This window comes from Cephus cinctus, unplaced genomic scaffold (assembly GCF_000341935.2).
Source record: "Cephus cinctus unplaced genomic scaffold, Ccin1 Ccin1_scaffold3007, whole genome shotgun sequence".
Classification (NCBI taxonomy): domain Eukaryota; kingdom Metazoa; phylum Arthropoda; class Insecta; order Hymenoptera; family Cephidae; genus Cephus; species Cephus cinctus.
This window is the reverse complement of record NW_014334437.1, coordinates 65,026-78,665: the sequence shown is the minus strand read 5'-3', so window position 1 is coordinate 78,665 and position 13,640 is coordinate 65,026. Positions and strand designations below refer to the sequence as shown.

The following is a 13,640-nucleotide window of genomic DNA, read 5'->3' as shown; positions in this document are numbered from 1 at the left end:
AGTACGTTATACCAGGGGGTGGTGGATCGCTCCGTAGCAGTCGTCAACAAAATCGATGATAGTCGCCGGAACGATAGAGCGGCCGAAAAAGTCTAGCGGTTGCCGCTCCGCGAAAAGCGAGTGCTTTGAATATCGATCGGGAAAATACGAACGAGTCGTTTGTGATCGAGTTAATAAATATACTTATCATTTCTCACATAATCGTCTTTTGAAGTTGCGGGAAGTTCGTGAGTCTACGGAGAGCCCTGTCGCGTGTGTTGACTGTATGTTGCCACTGACCACGGAATCCAATAGGAAAATCAGCGTGCGAAACGTCCGTTTTGCTTCGAGGTTCAACGGCCCGCTGAGCAAAGCCGAAGATCCTTAAAGACACGATGGCTGACCACAGGAAAATGTGAGTAGATCGATAAACACGCCGGTCCGAGCAGCCGCCATTAAACATCTGTAGTATCTCGGCTGACTAGCGCAGTCAACTCTACTCTATACAGTCATATCTTTGAATATAGCACACCCATAAGATAATTACGTGCATTGTCATTCAAAAAATGTTAAGACACGCTTTAACTATGCCCTTTTTCACGTGTTCCCCTGTGTTTTGATTCTCTGGCTGTCCTACATTATTCACAGCATATTCAATGGCGATCCATTTTATCGGCTTAATTATTTAAACCCGTTGTGGCATAATCAGTCTACTGATATCCTTGACATTTCTTATACATTTACAACTGAATTCCTTTTCCAAAATTCTAGAATACAGTAGAGTTTACCAATCTTTGTTGTAATGCACGTTACCTTCGGGCGGCCCCTTGACTCGATCAAGATCAAGCTTTCACTTTCGTTTGCGAAACAAACATGTTCTTGTATTCGTTAATCGTTATCACATGGCGAAGGACCAAACTGGTCCAAACCGATCAATGAATATAAGCACTTTTCTTCATTTCAGTCACGAGAATGGTCGAGAATTTTCCCACGTCATTACTTAGTTGAAAGATCCAATAGAATAACAGTTTGTGCTACTTAAGAAATTGCAGAAGATCATTGATGTGCACTCTTAAGCAACCCAGCGTCATAGTCGTGAATATATTGGAACTCGATTCAATGTAACAGCTAAAAAGAAAAAATACGTTGCACGAAGCGTTAAAAGTGCTGAGGAATATCAACGATTGAACCCTGGCATTTAATAATTGATCACTTTACTATCAGGCAAACAAGAATGATCGATTCATTGATTGTTCGATATGGCTTTTCAAAAAATTGCTGTTCACCATTAAAAATATCTAAGAATTAATAAATCAGCAATGACAGTGTACATAATCAAAATAAGATTCATTCAATATCATTGGTCTCTATCAGTGGTGCTTATCAACGATTATAATTCAGAGTCTGGTTCGCTCGTTACCCCCGGTATAGGGAATTCTCGTCCGTAAGGGAAACCTAATCACGTTCACCTAATAAACACCGGTGTAAGTGCGAACCATCTAGAAATGAAGATAAGACACGTGAAGTGGTCTACTGTATGAACATCGAGCAAGCTGTCCTTATCTTTAACGTCCGTTTTGAAATTAAGCTCGTTTTCATAGTTAACATAGAAATCGTTCTGACCCGTCCAACGTGGCTCTATAAACAGACATGTAAAATCCACGTTACCTGAGATAAGAGTGGTCGGAAATATTACATAGAATCTTGTGTAATTTTCAGCTGAAGCTAATGTCACGGGATTATACATACCATTGTCGTAGGACCACGGTGAATTGGACTTTGCATGCTGAATTCCTTCGTAGCTCCTGAAGTGATATGAAAATTTGTTTGATTTTGTGCTGACTGGATTTTTGCACGGAACAGAAGGATTCACGAGGGAAGTCAGTTTCGAAGAAGAATCCTGAACAGAGATTAGATGAACGTAGAAGTGAGAGAGAGAGAGAGCGAGGGGGGGTGACGCTAGGAGAGAAAGCCAGAACTAGAAGACGGCCGGTCGATGTCGCCGCAAGGTCGCTACGTATCGACACTTTCTCTCCTTGCTCCTTTCTCTCCTATCCCGAGTCTCCCTTGAACCCAACGACCCACACCCGTTCATCCCTCGACTCAGACGCCCTTGCGTTCCTTTCTGCTCTCTGCTGTGTTCTGCCAGACGTTCCAAAGCACTCAAACGGTATCGGGACAGTACGAAATGTTCCTGGGCCGTGAGACAAAGGCAATTACAACGAGGGACGCGGACAAACTTTGTAGAGGCGTCTGCGATGTGATTCCTTGGCTTTGAGAATTTTCGTCGTTCTTGTCGTTTGAATTTCAGAGGGTTAGAAGGTCAAGGGCAGCGATCAGTTACGAACCAGTCAAGTTCTCTGGGCTAGAACGAACGGAAGAACACGTTGTTTCGGTTCTCGGATGAAAATACGACGAGAAGGGGGAAGTTGGACAAAAGCCTGCGCAAGGCCGTTTACTAATGAGAGGCCGAGCGATTTCCTATAATTACGAAGGTCGTACTTAACATTTTGGGGAAAGAGAAGATGCAGCTTTAGCTGACAAAAATAATAGCTGTATCAAAATTGTTTTTTAACAGTGTCTAAAGTGTAGTGAAAGAAAATTTTGTAATTGAAATAAAGTTTACAGCGTTCTTATGAAAATATATTTTATTCGGGTATGGAGCCGCCCCGGTAGGCGATGGGGACGTAACACCGAGAAATGCTTGGAAAAATATTCAAGGTAAGAATTGATAAGAGGTCGTAATGCTTTAGAAGAACGTTTAAGGGTCGAAGTCCTGTGACTGGGAAAACACTATTCTCTCACCCTTGCCTTTTACATTCCGTACAGCTGTGCGCCATGGCCTACTAGTTGCCTTGTACTGCCGTTCCCGATAGAGCGGCGCTGTTGTTGGCGATCTGGAATACTGGCGGGGATTAATAGGGTAGCGGTTCTGCTCGGTGATTGGTAGATGGGCGGTGCCCTACTCTTGAAACTAGCCGAATCCGCTCGATTCGAAACATCCTCAGTTGCGTCGAGACCGTCAGACCGTTAGATTTTCAATTTGAATTCGTGTATCGTCACGGGACGCCGGAATTGCGTCGTCTCTTCGCTTCTTCGTTCCTTTCGCGCTTCTACGAAAGGAAAACTAAAACTAGTCAATATATCGTGTGCCACGGCTCTTTATTATATATCGGTCGGATCATGCGAAGGGGTAAGACTCTTTGTCGGATGTTGACGAAAGATTGGTCATGAGGAAATATTTGCTTTGAAATTCTCTTGGAATATATTTTACACACTTACTGGCTTATTTAACTCTAGGATTCACTTCGCGAAGACAATACTTTACTCTTGAATTCCAAGCGGGTTTTACTCTAGCCTTAGGGTAGACATAATACAAATACGAATCTCGGTCAAGACCAAGGTAAACAACATTGTACCTTTGTCAACAATACGTGAATGGCTATCCCAAACATTTGCAATGGTTTCACGAGAAGCTAGTAGTGATCGGCGCAATTTTTTCTCACCATGGAACAAACGGGCAAACGTAATTGAAGACACTTGAATTATCTGTATGTTGGTAGAATTTAAAAGGTGGTAGCAATGTGAGATTTCAAAAGTGATATTTAAAAATTTTCTCAAGAGAAAAGATTGGTCCGATAAAAAAAATATCAGGTGGTACTCAAGCAGGTGACAAATTTTAAACGAAAGCTTATAGAAACGGGATACGATTTATAAGGTCGGGAAAAGAAAAAGTGGATTAAAGAGAAATTTAGGGGAGAGGAAAATTGTTCGCTGGAAGCTTTAAAAGGATTAACTATACTGGAGAGTTTCTGTTGAAAATCTTTTTGGGGTGGAGGAGGAGGACGAGGAGATCGGCGTGGGCGGAATTTATCGAATGAATTTGTATAATCGCAGTCGCGTCCAGGAACTTTAGAGCTTTCAGATCTGCGGTTAAGTGCGTCGAGAAAGCTCCTCGAAAGTTCTCAGCTGTTGGATCCGAGCCAACATTGGATGATAACCTTCACTGCTGTGCTTCTCTTTCATTTACTCTACTCTCTGTTCTTCTCTCTTTCTCTCTCTTTTTGCTTGTCATCTATTCGCAGCGGGTAACATCACTTCCACTGTACTCAAAGTCACCGTAGTCGTTTATTTGATTTCCTTTTCTTTTACTCCTGGAAACTTCGTCTGGCTGCGTCCCGGTAAATAGCCAATATGGGATCCAATTTTTATATTACTAAAAATGGGGGATGACGTTTAGTGACGCGTGAGAATATTGACATTTTTCGGAAATTTTAATTTTTTGTCACATTTATTTAACGTAAAAGTCATTTCAAGCCTGCTACTTGGCTGCGCTCGTTATACAAATTTTTTCGAATCTAAAATTCGTTACTCGACCTGGACTTTAGGGATTTCTCATTTTTACGATGGTTAATTGATAAAACATTTTTTTTTTAATTACGAACACCAGCCCTTGTTTACGATCAGTTTTAGCACGAAAAAAGAAGAGGGGTGTATCGGATTATAAATAGTAAGAGACCACACGACAGTTTTTTATGCTAATATAATTTAATTATTTATTTAATTTGATTATACATTTGTATATTATTTATTTAACGAAGCAAATATTTATTTGATAAAATTAATTATAACTTATTATATTCTTGTACCTACCTATCTCCTTTGTTCAATATCCTTATTGAGTGATCGATCATTCTAAGGTAGGAATAGTACAGAGGCTGATCAATAACTGTACTTTTTTTTTTGTTGACTTCCTATTCCGCCGGTTCGCCAGAATATCGGTCGGGTGTTAATTTAAATCTAAAAACGGAAGAGAAATTGGAAGGAAAATAACCCGTGTATCCCAGCCTATGTTTTTGTAGTAGACCCGACCATCTCGTTCCGTTTTATAGGGGGCAGCAGCAGCAGTCGCCTACGAGCCTATCTCCTATATAACCCCGTATATGGGGATGAAGCTCAATGATTAATCAAGGGCCGTCATACTGCGATTAAACTAGGAAAAGATTAATTTGTCCACGTGTAGCATACGCTATCTTAAATTTTCAAAAAAAAAAAAGAAAAACTGCCTTTTCTCATCCTCTATTTTATTATAATTTTCTAATCCACCCAATATACAATAGCAGTATGTCGCACGTTATCACTCCTCAGATTATAGAAAACCGCCTATTATCAAGATTGCGAAATAGCATTAGCCACTGTGTAAGGCATTTTACTTAGAACACAAATGGCGTAGATCCCATACAGTATATTGCGTATATATAGAACAGGGAAGAGATAAAATGCTTTATAGTTTCCAAACCATGACAAATAACGCTACTTCCCATTTCCCTATGGTACATTAGTCTAGTGATAAATGGCGCTTGAGCATTTCAATGGACCCGATGATATGGGATGCTGGGCTCGGTGAGTATCTAACTGGGAAATCGATTGGAAGACGAATTTACATGAGATTCTGTATGAGAGTGATCACTTACTTACAATTCGCTATCCCCTTATCAATGATAGTCTTAATTACCGTGACCACTGACAAGCTGTGTTAAGTGAATACATCAAATAAATCAAGTGCAAATATATTTTCAGGTTCGCAATGTTGATTTTTTAAGAGAACAATTTTTTTTTTAAATTCCGAAATTCGTTTCCGATACATTTTCTACGGTCGAACGTATTGATCGACGAGAATAATGATAATAGTAATGGAAGGTACGAGGGGGCTGTGTTTGATAAGGTAATTCATTAACGTGTCCCACTTTTTAGCGCGATCAAGATTCTGTCTTTTTAGCGCGATAGCCATGACTCAAACCATTATAAACTTTACGCATGGTTCGTGTCTCGGCTAATGGTCGATCATCTTTTTTTCTCCATCCTCCAAACTCGCTGGACCATTATGTTTTGGTTGTCGCTGCTAATGGTCCTATGTTAATTCTAACCTCTTTTTTTTTCATCTCTGTTCTCATTGTCCTCCAGCAACCCGTTAGGTCCTGGCTATTCGTGCTAATGGTATCGTGTACTTTTTTTTTTCTTCCTTCAACCTTGCACCTGTAGCACAATCGGTCAATTAAGATTTGACGATACAGCGCGATCTGCATATCCAATAAAAAGGGGGATGCTGTGTAAATCGATTAAACCGACGGATAAAACGCGAAGATGAATTCTCCACTTTCTGAGAAAGAATTCACTCGCGATGAAATCTCTTGACTTTACTACTTTTTAATTTTCAGAATTCTCTCAATTTTCTTTTGATCTTCTCAGAGACGTCCCGAAAGTCGGGATGGCATCTTGAAAATTTTTCAAAAAACAAACGAGCAACGAACCAAGTCCAGTTGCTATTGAGGAAAAGTGAGAAAATGAATAGGGGGAAAAAAAAGTGAAGGTCGCATTCTCAATCGGCGACAAGATTTTGTCAGTTCGGAATTTAACCTTTGACTCGCTCAATTCGCCTTGATTCCTGTAGAGCTTCGTCCCGATAATGACGGCCGATTGAAATTCTCTAGTCTGAGATCAGCCGTGTAACAAGATTCAAGCTTGTATCTATTACGGGTCTTATCAGCGCTATTGATGACTAACGTGCACATAGGTATATGCTGTGAGAGATAATGACATTTTCATTATTGGAATTGACTTATAGATTAACGCGATTGCCGATTCGATCACAGATAATTGTTGGCTTCTAGAAAGAAATGCGTCTGTCTTAACACGCAGTTGGTTGGCTTTTTTTTTTTAAATAACTGGAGAATTGGCCAATCGATACTCGACTTGGTCCAAATTTTCCTATTGTGTTTCGAAAACTCGAGAACGGGAGGAAAAAACGTTCACGCTACGTGCTCTTCTACTTTATATTTATGTACTCTGATTATATATATATATATCAAATATACCTCCGTATCATGTACTATATATATATATATCTTGATAAAAAAATTCAGTACGTAGGATCGAGGATATTCCCCTCATTTGCACGAACAAATTTTATCCCGTCAGTTGGGATTCGCGAGAAATTTACATGAAAAGTCACCTTAAATCTCATATCCATAGATGATATATACAGGCTCGAAAAATATATATGATCGCTGAAAAAAAAATAAAAGTCCATCACTCTTTCTCTCAGCCCGCTCGTACAAGGATAATCTCCTGTAAACCGTACGATTCCAATCTGATTTTACTTCCTTTCCAAAAAAAAAAAAAAAAGTCTCTAAACGACGTCCATTCTCTACCGCGTTTCTCGACGTGTATCCGGCTGTGCTGTGCGCACGATGAAAAGGCGCCCTATTGTAGTCTGGAGTTCGAACCGGGAAATACCTCGTAGACGCGGAAACGTAGTGGGACGACGGACGGGAAATCCGAAAAGAAAAGAAAATACAAGGGCGCGTACCAGTTTCGATTTCCAGAAAAAATCCTCGACCTTAGGGTCACCGGTTGACAGACGGACTCTACGAGCTTAAATCCACCAATGGAAATTGGGAGGATACCGTGACCCCTAGCGCTCTCCGTGTTCTTTCGCGGGAATGCTGTTGCGCAATGTGGACTTATCGTACGTATACGGAGCGACCAATGTAAAGTTTAGCAACGCTTTGAATTTGCTGGGATATAAAAAAAAAAAGAAGAAATCGCGTTCGAGGACGCTCGTGACCGTGAATAGTGGATGCATCGTAAGAGGATTTTACTGGTAATCCAATATGCAGCTAACTAGTCTTCCGCCATGTCAGCACCAGCCTTTTTATATCGAACGAGTCTCCATTAGAGGGAATAAAAGACTTTTGTACGATGTACAGATATATTCCTTAAATTCATGATTTTTCGCTAAAATATCCATGTGAATTTTTGGAATTTTTTCATAAGCTTCTAGTATCAGCTTTTTTTTCCTTATCTTCAATCGGTATGACACAGGGCCGATACGACCACTCTTTGGTTCTGTTGAAAGTAATTCATTTTTACGTCATTACTAATTCACGGTGGCGACGCGGAATATCGGGAGGGAACGAAGAAAAATTTTCAATAAAATACAAACCTTCGTTTGTTTCTTTGCAACGCTAATACTTTTTCTCTCTCTCTCCGGTGCTCCTGATTCTTTTGTCTGGAGCCAGCCGAGGTAACTCTTGTAATCATTGAAAAGAGCTGCTGGGGCCAATAACATGGAGCGGGGGGTGAGGGGATGAGAATGAAAAAAACAGAAAAGAGATACAGTGTCGAGCATGGAAAGTAACTATCGGGAGAGAAAAGGGTGACCTTGAAGTCAGGAAACCATCCCCTTGGCTTTTCGTTGTTGCTCGAGACTTCTCGCAGTCGAAATACCCTCCGGCAGTCCCTTCAGCTGGCCTCAACCTACCTCAGTCAGCCTTTACCCCCCCTGGCAACAACTCAGCCAACCCTGGCATTGTGCGATTGTCTAGCGAAGTAGGCCGCCACCACCTCCTCCACCTCCTCCACCTCCTCCACCTCCGCCATCGCAGTAGTCTCCCTTGCATTATTAACGTCGTGGATGAATCCCGGGCTGTCAGGTATACATCCTAACCAAACAATTCTTTTACAAAGTAACATTGATACGTAGGGAAGTGGTCCGTTTCTACGAAATACCTTTACCACCCGTTACTAAGAAAGCCTGCCGGTATGCAAGCATAAGATTATGTCTCTTGCGAATATTTTGGTCGGACTGTACACGAATCGAGTGGATTAGAATATTCGAGAATACCGAATGCACCGAAGTCTAAAGGACCGAAGTCTTTTCGTTGGCAAAGTCAAATATTAAGGGTGGCTTCCGTATCTTCCCTCGAGGGAGAGGGAGAGGGAGAGAGGGAGAGAGAGAGAGAGAGAGAGACTGTCTCGTAAAGGAGTTTCTTGTGCTCCGAGTATTTCCTAAGGAGAGAGACAAGGACAGAGACACGGCAGACCAGTGTAAATTCTACAGGAATTCTCGTCTCGTAACGGATGAGGGATCCCCATACCGGTAATAAAATCGTGACGCCCAGGCTGCACGAGAAGGAAGTCACGTCTCGTAAATTTTGGTAAACTTTACGGCCAATCCCAAGGGGCCTCTCGTCAGAAGATGCTGCTGCGCTACGCCAGTGGTTTCCACTTGGTATAAAACCCAGATCGATATAACCTGGAAAACCGAGTCCCGATTCTAGGCGAATTGCTTTCATTATTTCATGAAGACGCGAACGAATTGCAATCGTCCCAATTCTAAGGAATCTTCCGCGGGAGAATACAATGGGGAGCAGTCGGACGATCAGGGGGTCAGAGAGGAGACGAAGTCAGGTAGGAGATCGTCTCGCTCACGAGAAAAAAAATTTAACTTCTTTCTTTTTTTTTCTTTCTTTTTCTTTACCTTTTCTTCCTGTTTTTTATTATGCAAACGCAAAACGTCCGTTAGAATTTTTATTGTTTTTATCCAACGTAAATTTTGTTTGGACGTAAAATTTGAAATTTTTTTTCTCCAAACTTTTTGTCAGCCACTTTGCAAGTCTTATTTTTCTTGCGCGACCGGGCCAAGGGGCAGTCGAATGTTTTATCAAATCGGCCATCTCGCCCCCGGCCCCGAATATCACTTTTCGTTCTAAATTAAGAATTCAGCAATTTCGCAAGCTCGCAATTGTGGATTAAAAGTGTGGATCGACCAAGGAGGGGCTCGGCTGTCCTTCCTACCTCTGCAGCACGTGACGTACGTTGCGTGATACGTAACGTTCGAATAGTTATCTGCTTTGAAAAGTCTTACCCCACTGGCCGTGCAAAATATACGGCATATAGGACAGCCGTGCACGAACCATCAGGCTGCGATGGCAAATACGTAAAGTGGCTTGATTGATGGGACAAATATTAGTTCAGTAGCGTACCTTCGTTTACCGACCCCCCGAGCATATTTTTACCCTGGCTTTAATCATACAGCCACCCCGTGCACGGAATTGATCGTCTTCGGTGAGGCTGGATGATCTAATAATTTTCATTAGTTATCCACGATATCAAAGTTGCATCGCCAGGGTAGCTAATTGAGAATTCGGAGTAAAAAGCACAGTTGTAAGAGAGGGATGTGGATCGAGGAGTAGAAATAGGCCGCAGTGGGGTAGCTTCACGAAATGCCATCGTATTGGTTCTCACGGGGTGGCAACGGGGCAGTGGGCTGACCTCATGGGGATGAAGCGGGTGGGTTAGGCTTCGTTCTCTTCAGTTTCCCACCGAAAGGCGATCAATACGGGCCTTTTGCCTCGAAGAAGGGAGCCCACTCTCCCTCTCTCCCTCCCACCCACATACACTCACTCACTCCTTGCTTCGCCTACCTGGAGAACGTTCTCGGCTAGAGAGACCGGTCTCAAGGTGGATGGGTGACTGGTCCTTGCTCCTTGCTGGGACGCATCCGAAACAGAGTGCAGAGACTGGCAGCAGGTTCTCCGGTCGCCGAGCGATGCTGCTGCTGCTCCTGCTGACCTTGAGCTGCTTGGTTCCTTTAGTCTCTACCAGCGCACTGACACACATACCTGCCGATACGCTAGGAGGACTACTTGCCTTTCCTTCTCTCTCGCACGTGCACCTATTACGTATTCATGTGACGCTGCTTCACCCTCCGATGAGACTATGGATATTCCTGGATACATTATAATGCATATAACGCGGCAAGAAACATGGATCGGAGTTACGTCCTGTGTCTCTGTACTGTGTGTCACAATGTAACTAGGTCTCACCACGTGGAACATGGTACGTGGAATTGCGCGCATTGTTTTTTCATGACGTCATCGCGAATGCGTGTCCGAGGGAGGGAGTGGTAACGTCTCGAGAGACAAGATACTAACACAGTGTAGCGATTGGCAGACGTTGATTTTGGGTTTTGTGAAATTAAGAAAAAAATTTATGAAATTTGTACGCTCTTTGGGAATCATCTGGGACATGCTGTTTGAGAATATTCGTTTGGTTTTTCGGTCATTCATTTACGGTCAGGTGAATCGGGCTGCTTTTTTGTGACGTGACGTCACACATGCTTGTTTGTCGACAAAATTTGATCTTTGTTACTTGCACACTGAATTTCGGCTAAAATTTTTTTGACTTCAGTCAGCGGACTTTATCTTGGCCCGAGGGACGTTCCAGCGATAGTATTCCTCTGGGCGGCTTGTTCTATAGTATATAAATAACGCTCGATTATAGATAATCGAAGACGGAGGAACATGAGCGCACTCTCGAGTCCAAATAACCGAGATTTGTCAGATTGATAAAGTTGGGAGAATTATTGTGCAAACGGTTGCTCGTCATCTTCGACAAGATGATCTCTCGAATCTTTTTTGTTTTTATTTTGTGAAATGACGAAGTAAAGTGACGTTTCTTGTTGTCCGATAAAACGTATATGTAACGCGTCTATGAGGAAACCCGCCTGGTTCGGAATCGCAAGACACAACCGTAACCAATATTTGACATTCTCGTGATTCAGATTCGTCCAGTGACGTGACGTTTGACAATTGGCTAATTTCACGTTACGCTGTGTATAGGCTTCCAGCGACTGGCTCGGTCCCGCCGAGACGGAAATACTGTGTAAACGTGGAACGCTAGTGCCGGGTCGACATCGTCCCTCGCAGTTTTTCCAAGAGTGAAACTGAAGTTTCGACAAAATTGGGACTTCCGTGAAAATCTATTTTTCGCAAGTTTTCGCAAACTCGAGAAATTCACGTGAATACAAAGTTACCGGAAAAATGTGCGTCGGTGGTCTGGAAGTGTCTTGAAAGAGTTTGGACTCCTCGTCGCGGATAAAGTCGAGCTCGAGATCAAGTTCGAGCGGGATGGCCTTGTTTCCGGGAGGTGGCGGTGGGCCAGCTGCAGGACCAGGAGATCCTCCAGGTCCTGCCGGAGGACCTTCCAGACAGCGGAGTCTCAAGGATCGACTTCGCGAGGGCATCACGGGCGGTTTTACTTGGCAGTGAGTACTTATAATTTTCATAATTAGGATTCGAATGAAGTCTAACGAAATTGTCCCTTTGTTCTGTTATTTATTTTCATTGTGTCTTTGCATCCATATGGCTGAACGTCATCAGTATTCTCTTATTTCTGTGTGTGTAGATTAACGGATAAAATCTGACAGTTTTATCGACCGAACATTCGTATTTACTCGGTCGGCACGCGGAAAATAGTTTCGCACGATCGCCGCCAGATGGCGACACCGATCCCCGTCTATCCTACGCTTTCAAACCTTTAACCGAATCCAATACACAGAGCGCACCTAATCGAATTCTAATTTCTACGAAATTAAAACGTGCTTGTCGCCCAGTGTAATTAGTCCTCGAAAATATTGCACAACCGAACGACTCGCTTTCCTCGTACAAAGAACCTGCATATTTTAACGGCAAGAGAACACAATGAAACGAATTCGTCAAGTAACGAAATTTGCGTATGATACGCTGTGTATTTTTCAAAACTCATTACTTTCTCCTTCTTTCGCGAGCTTATCTTACATTTTTCCTTTTCTTTCACTTCTTGATAACCACATTTCATCCCGAGGCTACTGCATTCACGTACATCGTAAATAAATTAGATCAGCGTGTCCGGCAGCGATTGGACTCGTAAGACTCTCGGGCAAAAGTAAATTTCTCGTGCGATCGATTACGTTAACCCGTTCCATGCTGACTATACACGGATATAAATTAGCTCATTATTAACGATCGTCTGGTTACGAAAGTACGTCGATATCGACGCTACAGCTAATTACTCCCTAACTCGAAGACCAGTTAGGAAACTAGAGCTTCGTTAAAAGCGGGGGAGGTCGTCGGGAATTGCCCGGCTAATTTTCCAATTAGTCGTCACGTTTGCGAAACCCACTCGGACAGGCGATTCCGCGGAATCGGCCAAGTCAACGTTACACGAGTCTGAACCGCTGCGTCCTACAATTACGTGTAATTATTAACCAAAGGAATATTCGGAGCAAGTGGGTGCACATGTTTTTCGTGTCTCATTGAATTTATTGGCCGTAGCGAATTTTTATGCGAAGCATCGGGACGGGCCAGGAATAATGGTAGTCACTGACATTAATTAATCAAAATAATAATAACTCTACAAATTATCACCGAGTAACCAAGACAAGTGGGTAGAGCATTATTAATGGCAATTGTAATATCTGTGCTCAGAATCGACTTTAAGACCAACAACGCGCCTACCTGACCGGATACGCGTACCTCCGAAATTGGATCAGTCAGTAAGTCAGGGCCGTAGACCCCTGGCCCTTTTACGTGATAACCTAACACACCGCCTTGCTGCCCTATTGAATCCAATCCCGAACAACGGAAGGAGACACACGCGTACAATTGACACGTACAAAGAGAATTTATATTGAACATAATCAGACATCGTTTTTATGTAATCGAGGTAAAGCCCGGCAATCGTGATAAAAATATGAAAAATATGAAAAAATAAAAATTTCAAAATTCTGCAAGATCAATTCGTCGCGATAACGAGATTCGATCTTAACGAAATACTCGAGCAGTCGATTAACATGCTAATCGTACAATTTCGTACTGTAGCATCGCGGCTGTCTTTTCGTGCAGTTGGGTGTTCGCCTTTACGTCGAACCTCATAATTTCCTGAACGATAAAAGTTCCGGCGTTAGGGGGGAAGGAGCGAGAGAGAGAGAGAGAGGAGAATGGTAGGGGAGGATAAGACTGAGAAGAAAAAAGGACGAAGCTCGAAGTAACCCCCCC

At 42.6% G+C, this 13,640-nt stretch overlaps 1 protein-coding gene across 5 annotated transcripts in view; it reads left to right on the top strand.

Annotated features, from left to right (window-relative positions):
* Positions 1-28: 28 nt before the first annotated feature.
* LOC107274371 (TLD domain-containing protein 2) overlaps positions 29-13,640 on the top strand; it is a 76,279-nt gene continuing 62,667 nt past the window's right edge. For 2 of the 5 annotated variants that reach the window (XM_025091617.1, XM_025091615.1), the window contains exons 1-2: positions 2,985-3,172; positions 11,445-11,869. In XM_025091617.1, the coding sequence (XP_024947385.1) occupies positions 11,733-11,869 (137 nt within the window). In that variant the 5' untranslated portion in view covers positions 2,985-3,172; positions 11,445-11,732. Of the gene's footprint in view, positions 395-2,984; positions 3,173-11,386; positions 11,870-13,640 lie in introns of those variants that run through there. The other 3 variants (XM_025091620.1, XM_025091618.1, XM_025091616.1) reach the window with 2 other exon arrangements.